Here is an 18,965-nt window from a genome sequence, read left to right as displayed (position 1 = left end):
GTGATGGGGGAGGGCAGAGGAGTAAGGAAAGAGGCAGGAAGCGTGTGTGCGGGTGAGGGAGAGAGCGTCACTGCACAGGAGAGGAGAGGACCGGGCCACACACAAAGGAGGATGTGCACAGGTCCGATTTCGGACATACAAGGAGGGGGTGGTGCCAACGGTAAGATGGGGCTGCGCCCGCAGCGTTTCAGCCCGCCCGGCACCGCGAGGGCCAACTACAACAAGTGCCAGCAGCGCGCGAGGCTCACCTCGCTCGGACAAAGAGGCGCCTGCTCAAGAGTCTATTCGTCCGCTTCATCCAATCGCGGACGGAAACGCCGGCGAAGGAAATGGAGCGAGGGCCGTGCATAATCCACAAGCGCCGCCGCCGCTCCTTCGAGTTGGTACTGCTGCTGCTGCTGCTGCTACCCAAGACGGCATGTGGTTCACTTCACCTTCCGTTTCTCTGCTGAAAGACGCGCCCACAAGACAGAACCCCGTGAACCAAGACATACGTGCACTCGTGAAGAACAGACGAAGCCTTCAAGCACCTCCGCCACCTCAAAACACGCTGCTCTCTCACTTCGCTTTATCGCCCGACACTGTCGGGGAAGGGTGCCCCCTGTTCCGCTGCTACGGCTTCTACCCATCCGCGCATTTCGCGGCATCGTGCACACGTGTTCGACAGTGCCGGAAGGGAGGAGAAGAAGGTGCCGGCACCGGTGAACAGGGGTGGGGTGGAAATCGAGAAGAAAAGATATATAACAGCTAGCGCCGCCTCAGCGACGTTCATACACACACACACACGCTGCAGGCGAAGGCTATCCTCAGAGGTGCGAGAGTCGGTGAGGGGGAGATGCTACTCCTGCTCTGCCTGGCGCTTCTTCTTCGCTGCTTCCTCTTCCCTTTCCTTCTCCACCTCCACGACAAACTTCTGCAGCTCTTCCTCGGTCAGGTAGCGCTCCTCCTTGTACTGCAGTACCAGCAGCTCGATGTTGCGCGAGCCGCTCTCCACTACCTCCAGCAGCGACTTGATCGCGAAGTGCACACATTCGTCGCGCGACATGCCATCCTTGTAGTTCTTCTCCATGTACTCAATCACCGTCTGGTCGTGGCGGCCGATGGCGACGGCACGCCAGGCAGAGCACATGCCAGATGGGTCTGTCTTCCATAGGTGTGGCTTGCCGTCCTCGTTGAATCCCCCAATCACCGTGGCCACGCCGAACGGGCGGCTTCCGCCGCTCTGCGTCGACTTCTGCTGCACCCCGGCCACGTAGCGCACGAGCATGTCCACGTCGATGGTGTCCTCGTAGTTGAGCGAGAAGCGCTGGCACTCGAGCTGGGCCTTGTTGATGAGCACGCGCGCGTCGGCGGAAAGGCCGGCAAAGGCGAGGTAGATGTGCGCATCCACTTTGTAGATCTTACGGATGGTGCGGCTGTCCTGCAGCTTGACAGCTGACTTCTTCTCCACCGCGATCACAACGCAGTCGCTGCCGAGCACGCCGACCGCCGCCAAGCCCTTCTTCACGGCTTCCTGAGCGTACTCGACCTGAAAGAGATGCCCGTCCGGGGAGAAGACCGTGATGGCGCGATCGTAGCTCATCTCGAGGCGTTTCTCCGTCTACGGAGAGATGGCAAGTGCTGCTCACGGTGCGTCTAGCTACAATACTCGGCGTGTGGGCGAGTAGGCAGCGTTTAAAGTCCGATGAATGGCGGAAGTACAGTGGGGCTGTGTCGCTGTAAGGGAGGAGGAGGGAGATGTGTGTGTGTATGTGCGCGGTTCTGCTTGTTTAGAAGGTGCTCTGTGGCGGAGGGGGAGGGCTGTGTGGTGTTGGTCGCTCCACCGAGACTCACTCAGTAATAGCCAACAGACGACACGAATACGTGCGCACAGGCACGGCTGCTCGGCGTATGTTCTCTTTCACGGACCGTAAGCGAAGGGAAGCAGTCGGACTGGAAGGCGTCAGGGGGGGGGTAACTCTCTGATTGTTTTGGTGGTGTGGCTCACGAAGGGGCGGCGGCGGTGGTGGTTTGTGGAAGAGGTAGCGGCAAGTGAGATTAAAAATGTGGTAAGGGTGGAGGGTGGGGCGGAAGGAAAGTGGAAGGCATAGCGCATGCAGTCGTTCCCATGCGTGCACTGGCGTGGAAAAGATCACGACAGCCGACGGTGTATGGCTAACGTCGATGTGGACCGCATTCACTCGTACAACAGAAAGAGTGTTCGATGCGCGGCAGCGGCAGCTCTGCAAGCACGGCCAGCAGACCGCTGCGCCGCGTGTACGGGTTACGCAGATATGCCTCTGTGTTCCTGTCGAGGAACCTCGTGGCTCCGTGAGGGAGACAGCGAGCACCACCCATAGTAGTGGTAGATGCACGAGAGTGCACGACATCATGCTCAGCAGCACCGCGAGTGGAGGAGAGGGAGATCGCGCGCGGCAAACGCAACACACCCCAGGGAAGGGGGCGGGATCGCCACACGTCCCGGACGACAAGGATGCCAAGGGGTTCGAGGTCATCACACATGCACGCGCACTTCCCCGTTATAGATACAAGAAGGATGGCACCTCCGTGTAGTCCCACGGGTCCAGGGACAACAGAGACAGCCCTTCTTCGACTTGTGTGTTCGGCGCCAGCGGCACCGCGGACCCACGACTCCCGTCGTCGTCGTCGACTTCCTCTACGCAGAGAGGAAGCCCCGGCACGCAGGGAGGGTCATCTGAGCACGACAAGGACGTCGGAACCCTTAGCTGAAGGCCTACGGCGAACGGTGCACACAGCGGAGACTTCAGAACCTCGAGTTGCCACCTGAGCCGCAGTGCCTCCCTGTCGCCCTCGGGGCCGCCGGCGTCAAAGGGCTTGCTTGGGGAGGGCCTGCAGCCGGCAGACCGCACACCGGCTCGCAGCTGCAGCCGCACGTTCACATTGTGGAAGAAGAGCCGACCAAGCTGTCCCACGTCCTCGGAGCTGAAATCGCTACGGCACGCATGAGGACCGACGACACCTGCGCCTCCACTTGCATGTCTGCTATACTCGCTGCCCCACGCCTCGCTGTCGTCCTCGTCCTCGTTGCCGTCCTCCTCGTACACACCACGGATGGTGTGCGAAATGCTAGATCGCCCGAGCGCGGGCCAGGGATGGCGCTGCTGTTGCGTGATGACGAGAACTGCCACTCGCTGTTCCTCTGCCAGCCGCTTCAGCGACTGAAGTGTCGTAGCGAGTGCCTCATGCCGCTGCAGCGCGTCGTCGTCTTCGCAGCGGAAGCTGCGCCGCATGAGGTCGGTGATGCTATCCAGCACAATCAAGCCAACGGTGGAGAGCGGAGACGCAGAGCCCTCTGTGCCTTGCCAGCGGGCCAGCAGCTGCTGGAGGCCATCGAGGCTTGAGAGACAGGCGACATGCACAGCATCGACCAAGGACGACAACTCAGTTGCATCTGCTTCTTCATGAGCTGTGGCCAGCACGGCAGAGTGAACGGCGCTGCCGGACTGCAGCCACACACAGTCGTGCGCCGTTCCACACGATCTGGCATGACGGAGGCAGCTGCGGCACCACTCGGCTGCGAGCGTTGTCTTGCCAGTGCCGGGGAGTCCGGTCAGCTCCGTTACCCATCCGCGCCGCAGCCCACCCAGTAGCGCCGCGTCCAGCGAGCGAAGGCCTGTGGGGAGGAAGAGGTGCGAGGATGAAGCCGCCACGACCGCGGCAGCGGCACTTGCCGCTGCAGACACCCGACCATGCGCGTCGCTGCCACTGCCTGTCAGAAGGTGGGGAGGAGTGGCCCGGCAGCAGCTTCGGAGGAGGTTAGCTGCTGTGCAGGGTCGGTGCGGGGAGTGGGGTGTGCCTCCTTCCAGCGTTGTCTCCGTCGTGTCTTGAGGCTCCCGATGGCCACTTGCTGATGGTGCGGCGATCGTGGACGTTCTGTGATATAGAGGGCTCTGCTGTTGGCTGAGCTGCGTTCTCCAGGCCCACACCTGTGCCAGCGAGGCGTGGTGCCGTGCACACAGCTCTGCGTCTGGCGTCACTAAGAAAGCGCTGTCGTCCGGCATACGGCGGTGAAACATATGCGCTTCACTCTTGACTGGCAGTGCATCTGTGCTGGACATCATCATCGACATGGATGCGCCTTGGGGGCCCGCAGTGCCAACGGCGTCGTTCACGGCCCTCAAGGATGGCGGGCCCGCTGCTGGGCTCTCTACTACTCCGTGCTGACTGGGGAGGCCCTGTTCGGTCACAGCAGCGAGATGCGTCGCCTCACGCAGGCCGCCGTACGCGCTGTGTAGCGCGTAGAACTGCGACTTGTTCATGCAAGCACCACTTACTGTGTCGCTAAGACATCCGCGCAGGCGTGCGAGTGCTTGTATATGCGGTGGGGGGGGCCAACGCAGAGGGGCGACGAGGACTGAGGGGAGACACACGCACACGGACAGAGAATGCGGTGAGCAAGAAAAGAGCAGTGAAGGAAGAGGAGAATTCACAGGCATTCATGGGCGTCTGTGTGTGTGCCAGGGCAGCTGTTTGAGACGCCTATACCACTGCTGCACGTAGCTGCCGCTCCGTGAACGTCTTTTCGCGGCAGCACTCGTGGGTGCACCGCTGCTGGGCAGTGACCCTTGGCCGGACAGAGTCTACGAAGAGGCGGAGAGAAAGCGAGCGAATACATGGTACATGGCTTGCACAGCTTCCACGACTGTGATGCGATCAACCTATTTTTTTTTCCTTGTGCCCTCTGCTGTACCTCCACAGCTCAATGCGCGCGCATCGCTTCGTACGCCGCGTTCATGGCCTTTGCCAGATCCACGTCCGCCTGCGTCACCTTGTTGCCGGCGTCGTGCGTCGTCAGCTGCACGTGCAGGCGGTTGTAGACGTTTGACCAGCGCGGATGGTGCTGCATCTTTTCACAAACGGGCGCGACAGTGTTCATGTAGCGCATCGCCTCTACGAAGTCGGCAAAGACATAGTCCCGCTCGATGGCGTTTTGGTTGTTGCCGTTCACCCTCCAACCCGGGAGCGACTGAAGTGCCTGGGTGACCGCTGGTGCCGAGAAGGCCTTGGGCGCACATAGAAGAGCGGCTCGACGCATTGCTGCTGTGCTGGTTGTGGCGCGTAGCTAGGAGGAGGAGGAGGAGGAGAGAGCGGGCGTCAAGGGTGGTGGCTTGTGTGTGTGTGTGGCCGGCGTGTCGGCAGAGGAGGAAGAGGGAGAGAGTGCTCGAGGAAGGGCACAGGGGGGGGGGACCACACCAGCACTGAGAGACCTTTGATGCACAGCTGCGCACATGCGTGAGCACGAGCATGTGCGCCACCATGGGTAACGCCTCTTACGGAGCAAGGAAACGCAGCGGAAGCTGCGACGTCGCTGGCGACGTTAGTGGCGACCACGTACGACCGTTCAGTCGAGGTTATGAAGGAGATGAGGGCGGCGCAGCGCAAGTGTAGGCTGCCCCTCTCCTTTACGCTTGTATCTTCTCCTGTGCAAGGCGGTGACGCCAGGGAGAAGAGCACGAGGGCCTAGCAGCAGCATCAGCAACACCGGCAACGGCCGCCGCGCGCTCCCATCAGGAAGTGCGGCATTCTCCTTTCCACTGATCAGCACACAGATTTGAAACACATGCACACGTCGTGCACCTACCCATCAGACACGCTGCGCACATGCAGTGCGAGCAGCATGACACGATCTCTGCTTCCAAAGGAGCATATCTGCGCGCAGGAGGCCCTGAAGCTCTATCTGTCCATCAAGCGCCGCCGCCGCTGCTGCCTCGGGAGACTCACGTCTCGCTCATCTTGGCCTCGATGATGCTCCGCTCTGCCTTGAGATCGCTCAGCTGCTGGCGCAGTTCGCACCGCTCTTCCTCGAGCTCTTGGATGCGCTGGTCGACGTACTGAAGGAGGCTCTGGCGCTGCTCCCTGTCTGCAAGGTGGTCGGTTGTCGGCAGAAGCTGCGACTCCGAAGAGCTCGACGCTGAGCGCGACATGCCGCAAGTACGTTGCGCAGATGCTGCGCTTTTGTGGTGCCCCACTCTCGTCTTCGTAGCGCCTCCACGCGTGCGTCGTGTTCCTAGCTCCTGCAGCCGTTGGTGAGTATTGTGACTGCAGCCAAGAGTGTGGGAGGGGACGGTGTTGGCTCGCAGGGGTAAGGTGAAGAGAGTCGGAAAAGGAGACGGAGAGTGATGGTGGCTTCGTGGCGCCTGTCCAAGGGACGAACAAAGCATGCGCATGTGGACTTTCGGGCGACTACCCCTGACAGCACACGGGCGCCATCGCACACCCTTCGCATGCCTCCGTGAGCGCGTCTGCGTGGTCGCGCAAGATGGTGGTGTGGAGAGAGGTGGTCGGTACTGACACGCCTCGCTTATTTCTTCACGGCGCTCTTGTACGTAAGAAATTTGCCTCTCTGCACTTGCCGTAGAGATGCCCATCGACGAAGAAACGACGGTGGCCGAGCGGGAGGGGCAGCGGCATCGGCAACTTCACAACTGCTGCGGTAGCCGTTGATGAGAGACGCGCATGCACACATACGTGGCAATTTCCTTACCTCCTCGCCTCGCTAAAGCGGTGTGCAGCGCCACGCACGTCTTGGCGCCAACAGTGACGGCTGGGATGGGCAAGACGGGGGGGGGTCATCTCGATCGGGAGCGCGAGGTTGCCTCCTGCGTCGTTTCTCTCCAACCAAGCGGTGTCGCCTGTGCCATCGAACAGGGCCTCAGCGTAGAGAACGTGGCTCATCAGTACGCAGGTTGCAGAGCTGCGGAAGGGTGCCAACGGTGCCTCCCACGCTGCTGTAGCCGGTGGAAGGGGTTTGCGTCACTGGGTGCGCAAGAGACGTGTGTGCGTCGAGGTCCAGCGTGCCTGTGACACCGACGCGCAGGACTGCTTAGAGCCCGTGCTACCGTGCCACTGAGCTTCCGATCGAACTACATGGACGGCCTGCACGGCGTCCAGCAACTGGCCTTAGCCACCTCTTGCAGCGCCCGCGCCCACAGAATGCGCAGTCTCGGCGCTGGAGAAGACTTCGCGTTTGCCGGCCGCGGAAACGACGCGAGCGTGCGACTGCCGCCTGACACTGCCGCTGCTGCGGCATCACAACGCGACATGACGTAGCTGAGCGCTGAGGGAGTCGATACCGATGTTGCTGCGATCCTACCCGATGCTTGCGCAGACGTGTACGAGCTTGTTCACGAGCGAGGGCGACCGCGGGGCTGGATCTACGTAGAACTCTTTCAGCCGCGGCAAAGAGGGGTGGGGAGGGGGGGGGGCAGCAGGGCTGCAAGCGATAGAGAGAGCGGGAGTGACAGGGTGGAGCGCCGCAGATGGGAATGAGGGCGCGGAGAAACAACGATACACGGGAGGCGGAAAAAAAATATGCACAAGCGGAAAAGCAGAAGTACCGAAGTCCAGTGCAGCGGCACTTGAGCTTTTGGCAGAGATCGGCGGAGCGTGTGGGTGGTGGTGGTGGTGGTGGCTCAAGAAGGAGAAGCGACACAGTTGCGTGCCTCCGTACGCGGAAGTATTCGGAGTGACGGCGCTGGGATGAAGGTAAGGACTGTGCCCATCGGTAGCGGGGAGAGGAGCCGGCGGGGGCTGAGAGACCGAGGAAGCAAAGGATAGGATGCCAAAGACTTTTACATGACGGGCGAAGATAGGTGGGCGGGAGTTGGCGTGGTAGCCCACGGGGTGCCACGGCACTGCTTGAACCGCGATGCCGTTGAGAGCACTCGCGGCCGTCACACCCTACTGCAACGCACACGTGGGTCGCGATTCACACACACACACACACACAAGCATCGGCGGCTCAACGAGGGGCGGCAAGAGAGGCGCAACTGTTGCGACCGCTGCAAGCATCGCAACATCTTCGCAGACGCGCTCACATGCTTGTTTTGGTGTCCACGTGGGCCCCAACGATGCTCACTGTACGCTGAGAAAGGAGGGTAAGGAAAGGACCAGTGGAAGTGAGAACGCACACACACACACACACAGAGGCCCTCATGCCCCGTCAAGAGCCGAGAGTCTCGTGAGAACTCAGCCAGCGGTGATGATGCGTGCGTGCATCCGGGTCACGTCGCGGCGCATAGGAAAAGCAAAAGCCAGGTGGCATCCACTTTAGAGAGGACACAAAGATGCGCGAGGTCAACCACCCCAACGGCTCGTGCCCATCAACAAGACACTGTGCATGCCAAACAACACTGCCTTGCGGCTCAGCATGTCCATACCACCATACAACGTGAGCTGAACGCCACGTGACCCCGGCCGCTCACACAGGCCCCCATCGCGTCGGGCAAAGCAGCGCCATCCAGGACCTGACCGCCCATACACCAGCAGCAATACATCGCTCTCACTTCGCTGCGTCGCGGGCGCTTGACCCTGCCGCCACCGGAGGTGGACCGGCATTGGCAGGCATAGGGGGGGAAGGGGCCTGCTTGTCCCCTTCACGCACAGAGTGGGGCCACTGAGCCCTGATGCGGCGCGCCGAGGTGTGCCCCTGTCATCAGGGGACGCCGACAACAGTAGAAAGTAAAGAAGCAAGGCCAAGCGATCACAGAGACGCGGGCAGGAAGAGGGAGAAGGGCGTGCGACTGAGAGGGGTGGGTGGGGCGCAGGGGGTGAATGATATCCGTGTCGTGCCGTTCCCTTCAAACACACCGTTCTTCTCACCTCAACCTCTTACTCTCCAAAGGACGCCAGCACATCCATACACCGAGGCTGCGTGAGGCCCTCGTAACGAGAGAGAGAGAGGCGGGGCGGCGGTGAAAGACATGAGCGAAGAGGCGCGGGGGAGGGAAGCGGCCCACGCCGTTGCACCGACAGCACAAGCAAGGCATCGTGCTGTCCTCTCAGATCCACCAAAGCCACCACAGATGCACCAAGCTACTCCCACACACAGAGAAACAAAGTTATGACGTCAGATGCGCCCTGCACGAACGCAGTCGACACATACACGCACCCACGGGGGAGGGCGCGGGGGTGGGGAGCACATCACGAGTGGGCGGTTTTTGCTTCACACCTCTTCCTTCTTCTTAATCTTGCGCAGATTCTCCCACATGTAGTGCGACTCGTCCACAACCTTCATAGCGTATGTCTTGTCCTTGTATTCACCGTTGAAGGCAAACTTGTTCTCGACCCCGCCTTGGCAAATCTTGTACACCCGGAACCACTCGCGCAGTGCATCGAGGCAGCCAGGCAAGAACTTTGGGATGTCGTCGATGTCTCTGATGAAGCGCGCGACTGGGTCATTGACGGACATGCAGATCACCTTCCAGTCCATCTGTCCGTCGTCGATCATGCCGAGGACGCCGAGGATGCGGACAGGGTGGATTTCGCCGACGCGCATCTGGCGCATGCCGATTTCAACGCCGTCTATTGGGTCGTTGTCGCCACTGACGCCGTCCTCGAAGATCACCTCCGTGCTCTCCCACGTCTGCGGGAAGGCGCCATAGTTCCACATCATGTCTCCGTGCTTGTAGAATCGTGGCACACCGTTCTTGATGTCCTGCTTGATGGGGTTAAACGGCTCGCCGGTGGCAATCTCGAACTTGGCGCGTGTCCACTTCGGGATCTCGCAGATGAAGTTGTAGCGGTTGGCGCGGATGTTCTCCGGCTTTGTGCGCACCGGGTCGCGCACGTAAAGCGGCACGTCGTGCCACGGACTCACACGACGGCGTAGGCCTGTCTCCATATCCTTGAAGTAGTACTTCACGCGGTAGCTCGGGGTGAAAATCTCACCTTCTTCTTTGATTTTGAGCTGCTGCTGGTGATAAGGCACGGAGAAGTCGGCGGACACGAGAGAGAAGGTGTCCTTGGTCATCTTGGTGTCCGGGTAGGTCGTCCACCAATTCCAAAAGACGTCGAACGTGATGTGCCCGTCGATGCCTTTGAGCTCATCGAACATTTTCTCTGAAGCCTCCTGCGACATGTTGCGGCCAACATAGACGCAGAGCTCCTTGAGCTTGTTGATGTCCAGGTAGCCCACCTGCGTGACGTCAAAGGCAGAGAACATGCGGCTCATGATCCGCTTATGCAGCGTTTGCGTGAGATCCTCCTTTGAGTAGGCGGCCAGGTCAAACTCGTTCACGACCTCGGTCTTGTCGCCATCGCTATCGGCTTCTTGCAGGGCAAGGTCGCCGGTGGAGCTCTGCATGCCAAGTCCGGTGCCAAAGTGCGTCACCTGCGGAGCGCTGGGCTTGATCTCCGCGGTGGGCGACATGACGTCCGCGATGGAGGCAACGCTCCCCCACGTCTGCTTCTGATCTCCCTCGGGGTTGAGGGACGAGCCGAGGTCCATCGCGTGAGCCTTACGGGCCGGATACATGTAGCGCGTGCCATCGGACATGCTGAGCCAGCAAGAACACAACTTAAGCGAGGGAGAGGGGCGGGGTGGGTGTGGAGCAGGCAAAGTGCGATGGCGTCGCTGTCGTCCTCTTCCGCACTCTTGTGACCGAAAGTGTGTGCGCGTACTTGCAGAGGTGTATCTGTATATATATATATGCGTGCCTGCACGGCACAACTCGCTTGTATACGTGGGCGAGACGGTCTTGCTAAGCTTACTAATACCAGGTCTTTGTAAGGAGGGGCTCACGGCGATGTGGGCGCGGCTAGGAGGGGGGGGGGATGGGGGCGGGTGGGCTGCAGGCAAGCTGGAAAAGCGGAGCGAGAAGGCCGACACACACAGATACAAAGAAACGATGAAGCGAATTGGGGGAGGGGAAGGAGGAGGAGGCGCGCAGTCGAGGGGAGGGCGGCAGGGGAGCAGCGGCTGGACAGGCCAGGAGGTTTAGCGACAGAGCAGGCGCGTCTCGGCAGCCGAATATCGGGGAGCCACTGCACGCCTCTCACGCAGAGGTGAGCACACTTGAGCAAACGGGGAAGAGAGGTGGAGTCAACGCTGCTGCCCAGTCGCGTGTGAGCGCGCTTTACAAGACACAATGACCTGCGTCTTCTCTCGCTCGGCAGCGGCCATAAAAGAGTGATTTTCATGTTGGCAGCATCTCGCCTTGCGGGGCCGCCGCGCCTCCTCACCACCCGCCAACGTGAGGAAGCGGGCGGTGATGGTGGTGGTGGTGGAAGGCCGCACGAAAAGGGATGACGGAGGACGCTGAACAACGAGACATGGCGAAGAGGCGCGGGATCGAGGGTGCACGGCGGTGTCTAAATAACAACGAGCCGCATTTCTCAGTGCTTGCGTGAGAGACGGACCTCTTTCTTTCTCTTCATGCGCACACAACAGCATACGCTTAATCATGCACGAACCTGCGGGTGTGCACTACGTCACAGACGCACGTACTGATGGGAGGCGCTCAGGACACCTTCCATCTTCGCCACGCACTGGCGCCGCTCAGCAGCTTCGCGCCGCAGCGCGTTGAGCAACACGAGACGAATGGCCTGCGCTTGCTTCGAGCGGATGCCCCGCTGCAGCTGCACAATGGCGGCCTCAAATTCTGTCATGAGACTCTCCGCCTGCGCCTCAACAGTGTCGCTGCTGCCGTCCGATGGTGACTCAGCGTGGGCCGCATTTTGTGTGCTGTACGGCTGCTCTGCCAGCTCCAAAAGGCGCCTGTAGTGTTCCTGCAGCGCATCCACCTGCCGCAGCAGCTCTACCGTGGGTGCGACAGTGTTATCTGCCGGCGGATCTGAGGTGGACTGCTCTGGGAGCTCCCTTGCCGACCGCCCTAGAGATGAAACGGTGTCGACATCCGAAGGCGAAGTAGAGGCAGCGTTCAGCCGCTCCACTGCGATGATCAGCTGGCGAAGCGCAGGCGGCATGACCGGCAGCGGTGAAGTCGCTGAGCTACCGGCCGCAGAGGCCATTGTCTTGTTGGACATTTTGTACAGATGCGTCTTGGTGTTTCCGCTGCTGCGCAGAACCAGCGGTGTGGGCGGTGTGTGTGTGTGTGTGCGTTTGTGTGAGTTCAGCCGAATTCATCGAGATCGTGAGAGAGAGAGTGAAGGATGGGTAGGGGGCTGGGTGGTGTGGGTAGTCGCCCATGGACAGCAGCATGCGTGAGAGCTGCAAGACGCGACCGCTACGGGGCACATCACACACCCCCAAAGCTTGCATGCACGCATGCGCTCGACATTGAAGCACGCCTCGAAGGTGAATGGAAGCCAGTGCGCAGATTCGGCCCTGTGGGAGGTGATCCCCTAGTGCGCAACACAGAGACACATCTTCACCAAGAGTCTAACTTCGTAATCCCCACCCGCGGGTGGGTCTATTCCAGCAGGTGAGACTAGACAAGCGAAGAAGGGTGAGGGAGGGGGCCGTGTAGGGTGACAGTGCTCCTCGTAAAACTCCACCTCGTTCGTCCTCATCACATCCAAAGACGAAGAAGGCGAGAGAGTGATATTTCGATTCTCGGCGCCCCTTCCGCTCCAACGGAGCCTTGCGCCCGGCCTCTAGAGATGCGCGGCCGCGTTGTCGTGAGCGTGGGAGGAATAAAGCGCTGCGGGCTCGAGGGAGCGTCGACGCGGCACGCTCGCTGATGCACGCATGTATGCACACAACACCCCTGTGCTTGTCATAGTACGCACTGACGTCTCTGAGTGCAGCCTGGAAAACTGTGCGCCACCACGCACGAATGCGCCCTCAGGTGCTGCCGGCCGCCGCGCCGCTCGCCGATTCGTTCACGGCGCCAGCGACGGACTCGGTAGTGCGAGCCTCGCCAGAGCGGAGGAGGTCTTCCACGGCACTCATGCGACTTGAGTGAAATGGAATCTCCAGTGAGCTGCACACCTGCTGCACCTGGCGACCAGAGGATGGCGGGTACAGCACCAACACGTCGCCCTCCGCACCCATGCGGCCTGTACGCCCTGCGCAGTGGACGAAGCACGCAGCCGAAGGGCAGGCGCCGTAGAGAATGACGTGTGTGATACCGTTAACATGCAGTCCTCGGCTGCTGTTGAAGCTACCCACGCCGACCACCAGCTTGCCCTCATTCAGCCGAGAGAGGGAGCTGTTATTCTTCACGTAGACGTCGCCGTGCTGCCGGATAACCTGGTGGGCACGCACATCCTCGTAGACGCTGCTGCTCCCGCGTATTGCGCTGAAGGGGGCTGCCTGCTGCGTTGCGGTTGTGAGCGGGACGCGGCGGTGCGACACCGGGTTGTCTGGGTAGTGAGATTCCTTGGTGTCTGCCGAAGGGATGCTTCGGGGCAGAGCGTGCAGGGCCCCAGCAAACACCTTCGTAGGTGACAGCGTGCCCGGGGCGATGCGGCGCATCTCTCCTTCCACCTCCGCGGATGTGAGCAGCGCGCACACCTCGGCGACGCGCTCGTCTTCGGTAAATATCAAGATGCGGGTGTCAGGCCGCTGTGTGCAGATTAGTTGAAGGGATAGCAAGAGGCACCGCTCCAGCGGATACACCCTTGACGCGCCAAAGAAGTAGAACTGAATTGTCGGCGGAATCGTGTGCTCCACGAAGCTTGTCGTCAGCCGCACCGTGCGGTCGTTGCGTGTCCACGTGTTCAGTGTCTGTGCTGTGACGCCGTCGACCGTCGCGCTGGCTGCCACAAGCTGTGCTGGCACCTCTTCTCGCCTGTTGCGGAAAAGCCGGTCCACAAGGTTTGCGCCGCTTAGTCGCTGCCGCCCGTACGCAACGTTGGCATGAATGATCATGTCCGCCTCGTCCAGGACGACGCAGTCCACCTTGCGCCGCAGCTTTTCGCCAAGGATGGAGGGGCTTAGGCGCACAATGTCAGCCACGCGCTGCGGCGTCCCGACGAGCACGTGCGGCTGAATATTATGCAGCTTGGCGAGCTGTGCCTCGAGAGGGATGCTGTCGATGGCGACCTGCACCACCTGCGACGTGCATCCACCGAAGTGTCGCAGCCACTTGTCGTACTGCAGGGCCAGCTCCTCGGTGGGCACCAGAACAACGGTGTGGAGGCGGTAGTTCAGCTGGTCGCGGATGATGCGGTTGGCGATGCCCAGCGCAACGCCAAAACTCTTGCCTGTTCCGGTCTCTGAGTGCGCAATGACGTGCTTTCCTTTGAGCAGCAGCGGCACCAACGCACCTTGCAGCTCCGTCAGGCGATGAATGCGTAGCCGCTTGAGGGCCAAAACCAGCGGCGCCGTGAGCCCAGCCGCACGTGGGGAGGTTTGTGCGTAGTAGAGCGGGTGCGCCTCGTTGACATTGTCGATGCTGGTGTGCTGTGAGGAGCTCAGCATCTGCGCAGCACCGAGGCGCAGCTGTATCATCTGATGTTGCTGCGAGGCACCGGAGGCACTCCGCGAGGAGACGTCGTTGTTCCTATTTTTCATGTAGAAGTACCGCTGCGACACTGGAAGATTGACGGCGTGCTTCGCGCCGGCATCCTGGTGCAGGTACGAGTCAAGCAGCTTGGCAGCTGACCCGCCGTACTCTACCCGCACGCCGGGAAGATACTTGAGCAGCCTCCGTCTCGAGTGGCGCTGCATCACGGGCACACGCTTGCTTCACTTCCCACACGAGGGGCGAAAACGTGCGCAGTGACGATGGTGGCGACGCAAACACGCGTGCGTGTGAATGCGGGGGAAGGGCGCGAGGGGGTGGGGACGGAGAGAGACAGGAAATGCACATGGTGGGAGAATCGGGAGAGCCACGTGAGCGCAAGGGGCGCACGCCGCTTAGGTACACGAGTGCTGTCTTTGGTCTGCACCTTTGTTGACACCGCGGGCCACGCCCGCCTTCTCTTCGCGAGAGAAAATATCGTGGTCCCTTGCGTGACGCAGCTGCACTTTCCGTGCTTTTCACTTTACGCGTGCCGCTGCGCTTCGTGTTTGAGCTCCGTTTTTAGTCGTTAACGCCCGGCGCATCGAGAGAAATGAACACACCAAAACGCGCCGCCGACACCAATATGCGATACAGCGAACCCGCCAACTCAACGGGCGCAGACGCCATATCCCGCCACGGGGCATGGCCAACACACGACGTCTAGAAAAGGGAGAAAGGCGGGGTGAGAGTGAATGGGGAAAGAGAGAGCGGAGCAGCGTGACGCGGCCAGGTGATGTACCGGAACCCTCGAAACCCTCTCAACCAGACAGACAGGCCCTCCCCTCCCCCCTCACACACGCCGCCACCGCCACTGATGCGTTTAAACATATGCGCGCGCACCGCACCGTATTCGCTGTATGACTGCAGCTCTCTCTTCATTCCCTTGCCTCGCCCTCTCCCCCGCTACGTCGTACACGACACCGATGCACCTTGCTTGATTTCACGCCTATGTTTCTTCCTCACGCTACACGCTGATGTGTGAGGCGCTGAGGATGGGGTTCATCCACAGCCCGTCGCCGAGGTGGTGGATGTTCTCTATGCACGGCCCCTTATTCTTTTCCTTGATCTCATCCGAGGACATGAGCATGGTGCCCACCGCCACCGCATGCTCCTTGCCCTCCACGTAGACAGCAACCACCTCCCCCTCCTCCGTGCCGTCCGCAACGACGCCGCCGGCAGAGGTCAAGCCTTGGCACATGACGTTCGCACCAGAGATGACATAGCGGCAGCCGCCAATGTCCACCTGGTGCCCCTTCAACATGAAGGGGTACTTGTGCAGCAGCTTCAAGTGCGGTAGGTAAGGCCCACCGTGGTGATTGAAGAAGAGCACCTCGGGCTGGGAGCTGACGAGGGTGATGCAGTGCACCTGACCCTGACAGCGGATGATGAAGATGTCCGACTTCTTGGGCAGAATCTCTTCCCAGTACTCCTCTAGCGCTGGGTACTGCTCCGCGAGCTCCTCGCGCACCTCCTTCTGCTCTTTATGGCTACTGCTCGCGATCTGAGCCACGTTCTCGAGCGTGAACTTCTTGAAGAGGCTGGCCGATGTCGTCATCGCGAAGTTGCCGACGTGTGTGATATGATCGTGCTCTGTACGAGGGTGGTATACATATATATATATATATGTGATGCCTCTCTATGCGTGTGAGCACGGGCGGGGAGAAGGCCCTCCAAAAGGAAATAGCGGTACAGATGACGGAGAGGGGAGATGGGCTACACGGTGATGACACAGCAATAACAGGAGCGAGCACACGGCATTGCCAGGCAGCACGCGCGCGGGAGTGAGTCCCATCTGCAGCCAGGCATCGCCGTCCATGCATTCAGCTAGCCAACCAAGAGGCCAAAAAGGCCATTGAGAGGGAACAAGCCTGGCCTATGCTTACCCCATCCTTGCGCCAGCTCTCGCTGCACCACCTGCGAGTGCGCGTGTGTAGGACTGCGCGAGGTTGGTCTGTCATTGTGGCCTGCGTCTTCTAAGCAGCTCTTTCAAGACATGGGCCACACGAGGTGCGCCGTCGATCAATATCCTCTCTATGCCTCGAGAGCAACCCCGGGCGTGAGCATGGCGGAACAGTAGTAGCGAAAGCCACACAACAACGCGACGGCGCTTCGACGGCACGTGTGCCAGTCGCCACCATCACCACTGCTACCCTTCCCCCCTCACGCGACTATGCTGAGGTTCATCTATGCGTCTTTGCCCGTCCCGCGGCTTCTTCCTCCTCTAAGAGCGCCTGAAGTTGCGCGCGTGTTTCTCGCAGCATCTGCGACGAGCCGTGGGAGCTGCCTTCACTCATGTCAGAGCGTGTCGAGAAGTGCAGGCTGAGCGTGCGGTTCGCGGACGGGTGCTGTGGCGCTGCGGGCTGCACCACGACGGCCGCTGCTGTCGGGGTCTTGTTAGGGTACATAGGAGGCGCCGAGGACGGCTTCGCGAGCACCCGAGGGTAAGCGTGGCTGACTTCAGCAACGCCATCCGCCTTGCCGTCGGAGCTCTGGGAGGAGCCCGATGACGAGTCTGACGAGGAGCTGTCTAGCGGTAGGAGGTCCACGTCGACGTCTCGCTCGTCTTCGTCATCTGCTCGGGAGACGACGCTGCGTGGCCCGTCGCTGCCGGCGCCTGACGGCGCTGCAGCGTCGCCGTGCTCGCTGGTGGGCGGCGTGCGAAGAATATCGGGTGAAAAGTCCGGCAAAGGCTTTCGCGTCTTCGAGCCGCTATCGAGCGCCTCACGGCCTCTCGTGGAGTGGCACAGGGCCGCGCCGGACGTCACGAAAGAGTTCAAGAACGAGGCCGGCGGCGAGCTGTCGATGGACGGCGGAAGAGGCGACGCGGAGGCCTGTGGAGGCTGTGAGAGCGGCTTCGAGTCGTTCGTTGGCGGAGCGTTGTTCAGGGTTACGGGCGCGCTGCTGGCGTGTCGGGAGGGCGCCGGCAACGCGGCGGCAGCGGAGTTTCTCACATTCGACAACGCCAACACCGGAGAAAACGGGGAGAGCTGCGCGTGAGGGTCGGAGGCGTCACTTGCGGCGACCGGCATTGCGACCGCTCTGAGATCAGGCGACGGTGTCGCGTCCTTTTGCTGCTTGTACGCCGCTAGCTCAGCACTGAGACTGCCAAGCGCGGCCTGCACCTGCGCCATCAGCGCCTGCTGCGCCTCTGCTGTTTCTTGCATCCGTTGCTGTGTGGCGGCACGCACCATCTCCTCGGCGCGTGCCGCCACTGCGCGGGAGTATGCGACGACTTCTGTCGTGACACCAGCGGTGAGTCCCGCAAAAAAGGAGTCGAGTTGCGCTTCCGAGACTTGCGGCGTGGCTGCGGCAGGCAGGGCCGCTGCCGGCTCGCTCGGGTGCTGGGCCGCCGGCATCAGCTCCGCCTTTCTTTCGATGCGCCTCTCATCGGCTGTCGCCCTTGCAGCGGTGGGAGAAGCATGGGTAGAGGTCCACGCGGATGTCCTCTGCTCCTCGTGGATGATGTAGCGTACCAAGGTGCGCCAGTCCAGGAAAGGGGGCGGCGGAGGATCAACACTGTCGCAGGGCTGGGGTACGTGAGAGTGTGCTCTGGCGGCGACCTCGGCGGACAGACAACTGTCGCCGTACGAAGTATCGCTTGTTAAAGAGGCGGTGCTGTCTCTGTGCGCATCTGCGTTGCCCGTGGGAAGCCGAGAAGAGTGGTATACGGTGGCAGCTTTCTTTGTGCGGTGCGTTGGCGCAGATGCGTGCCGATTGCCAGCTGAACGTTGCTGCGACTCTCGAGGTGGAGGTAAGCGCGGTGCTGACATCAACGGCGCCGCCAGTGCCCGCGCGCACAACGCCTTCTCCAGCTTCGCCACCAGCTGTGCGTTGCGTCCCTGCTCCTGCTGCAGCTGCCGCTCCTGCCGCTTAATCGTCTTCTCCATCTGCAGAAGGGAGGCGCGAAGGTTTGCCGTACCCAATGAGAGCATGTCCCGATCCTTATGCAGGGCTGCCATCTCCCCCTCTAGCGCGTGATAGCGCCTCTCCAGGTTCTCGAGCTGCTGCGCCGATACCCCCTTCGCGACGTGCGTCGCCTGCACTTCGAGCAGCTTCTCCTTGAGAATGTTTTGCGACCACAGTGAGAACTGCAGACATACTTGAAGCACCTGAACAAGCTGAAGAATGTCGGCGTCGTTGTGGTCGTGGATTTCGTGCAGAGAGACGTCGCAGTCGGAGAGAGCAGAGATCAGGCTCGCCATGAATGGGAGGTCGGGCGCCTCGTGACGCAGCTCCGGGATGCTGACGTGGCGCACATGCGTCCATGGCACTGGGCAGGTGAAGGCTGTCACGTAGCGGAACTGCTGCAGGTCGTGCACCAGTGTGGAGGCCATTGCTACGGTGGCCGTGCTGAACGCGATCGGGGTGGCTTTAGTGGCAGAGTAGCGTAAGCAAGCAGAAAAGACGCGGTGGCGCGAAGCCTACGTGGACGATGCGCAGAGCGTGTCGGCGTGCCGGTGGGCGGCGGCGGTGCGAGGGAGTGCGTGCAAGTGAGGAAGATTCGAGCAGACCAGAGATACTAAGAGCGACGCGACAAGGGGGCATCCATCTTGGCGCCTGTGTACCCCGTGGGCGACCTCCGTGCCCATGTGAGCGGGGCGTTCGACCGGGCTACGTAGGCAGTGCATGCACTTTCACGCTGCCCAGAGGCAGCGGAGAGGAGAGAGCGTCGAGGGAAGAGACCCACACCGACGCCCTCTCTCGAGTGCTGCGTGGATCACGGGAGATGCTGATGCAGCGCATGGGCAACGG

General features: G+C 61.1%; 8 protein-coding genes across 8 annotated transcripts; all 8 read right to left on the bottom strand.

Moving 5' to 3' along the window:
- Positions 1-838: 838 nt before the first annotated feature.
- Positions 839-1,582, bottom strand: LDBPK_110240 (proteasome alpha 7 subunit, putative; the record flags this gene model as incomplete). Its single annotated transcript, XM_003858954.1, has 1 exon — positions 839-1,582. The coding sequence occupies one exon, from the start codon at positions 1,580-1,582 to the stop codon at positions 839-841; it is 744 nt and encodes a 247-aa protein (XP_003859002.1).
- A 937-nt stretch (positions 1,583-2,519) lies between these two features.
- On the bottom strand, positions 2,520-4,085 carry LDBPK_110230 (hypothetical protein, conserved; the record flags this gene model as incomplete). The annotated part of the gene is made up of 1 exon (XM_003858953.1): positions 2,520-4,085. The coding sequence occupies one exon, from the start codon at positions 4,083-4,085 to the stop codon at positions 2,520-2,522; it is 1,566 nt and encodes a 521-aa protein (XP_003859001.1).
- Positions 4,086-4,720: 635 nt separating this feature from the next.
- LDBPK_110220 (pterin-4-alpha-carbinolamine dehydratase, putative) lies at positions 4,721-5,056 on the bottom strand (the record flags this gene model as incomplete). The annotated part of the gene is made up of 1 exon (XM_003858952.1): positions 4,721-5,056. One exon carries the CDS (start codon positions 5,054-5,056, stop codon positions 4,721-4,723), a length of 336 nt encoding a protein of 111 aa, XP_003859000.1.
- Positions 5,057-8,965: 3,909 nt separating this feature from the next.
- Positions 8,966-10,297, bottom strand: LDBPK_110210 (acidocalcisomal pyrophosphatase; the record flags this gene model as incomplete). The annotated part of the gene is made up of 1 exon (XM_003858951.1): positions 8,966-10,297. One exon carries the CDS (start codon positions 10,295-10,297, stop codon positions 8,966-8,968), a length of 1,332 nt encoding a protein of 443 aa, XP_003858999.1.
- Positions 10,298-11,232: 935 nt separating this feature from the next.
- LDBPK_110200 (hypothetical protein, conserved) lies at positions 11,233-11,787 on the bottom strand (the record flags this gene model as incomplete). The annotated part of the gene is made up of 1 exon (XM_003858950.1): positions 11,233-11,787. The coding sequence occupies one exon, from the start codon at positions 11,785-11,787 to the stop codon at positions 11,233-11,235; it is 555 nt and encodes a 184-aa protein (XP_003858998.1).
- Positions 11,788-12,547: 760 nt separating this feature from the next.
- Positions 12,548-14,377, bottom strand: LDBPK_110190 (DEAD-boc ATP-dependent (RNA) helicase, putative; the record flags this gene model as incomplete). Its single annotated transcript, XM_003858949.1, has 1 exon — positions 12,548-14,377. The coding sequence occupies one exon, from the start codon at positions 14,375-14,377 to the stop codon at positions 12,548-12,550; it is 1,830 nt and encodes a 609-aa protein (XP_003858997.1).
- An 800-nt stretch (positions 14,378-15,177) lies between these two features.
- On the bottom strand, positions 15,178-15,768 carry LDBPK_110180 (hypothetical protein, conserved; the record flags this gene model as incomplete). The annotated part of the gene is made up of 1 exon (XM_003858948.1): positions 15,178-15,768. One exon carries the CDS (start codon positions 15,766-15,768, stop codon positions 15,178-15,180), a length of 591 nt encoding a protein of 196 aa, XP_003858996.1.
- Positions 15,769-16,393: 625 nt separating this feature from the next.
- LDBPK_110170 (hypothetical protein, conserved) lies at positions 16,394-18,547 on the bottom strand (the record flags this gene model as incomplete). Its single annotated transcript, XM_003858947.1, has 1 exon — positions 16,394-18,547. One exon carries the CDS (start codon positions 18,545-18,547, stop codon positions 16,394-16,396), a length of 2,154 nt encoding a protein of 717 aa, XP_003858995.1.
- Positions 18,548-18,965: the final 418 nt, after the last annotated feature.

The sequence above is a fragment of the Leishmania donovani genome, chromosome 11 (assembly GCF_000227135.1).
Source record: "Leishmania donovani BPK282A1 complete genome, chromosome 11".
In the NCBI taxonomy this organism is placed as follows: Eukaryota; Euglenozoa; class Kinetoplastea; order Trypanosomatida; family Trypanosomatidae; genus Leishmania; species Leishmania donovani.
Note: the sequence above shows the minus strand (reverse complement) of the source record. Positions and strands in the feature narration are given on the sequence as shown.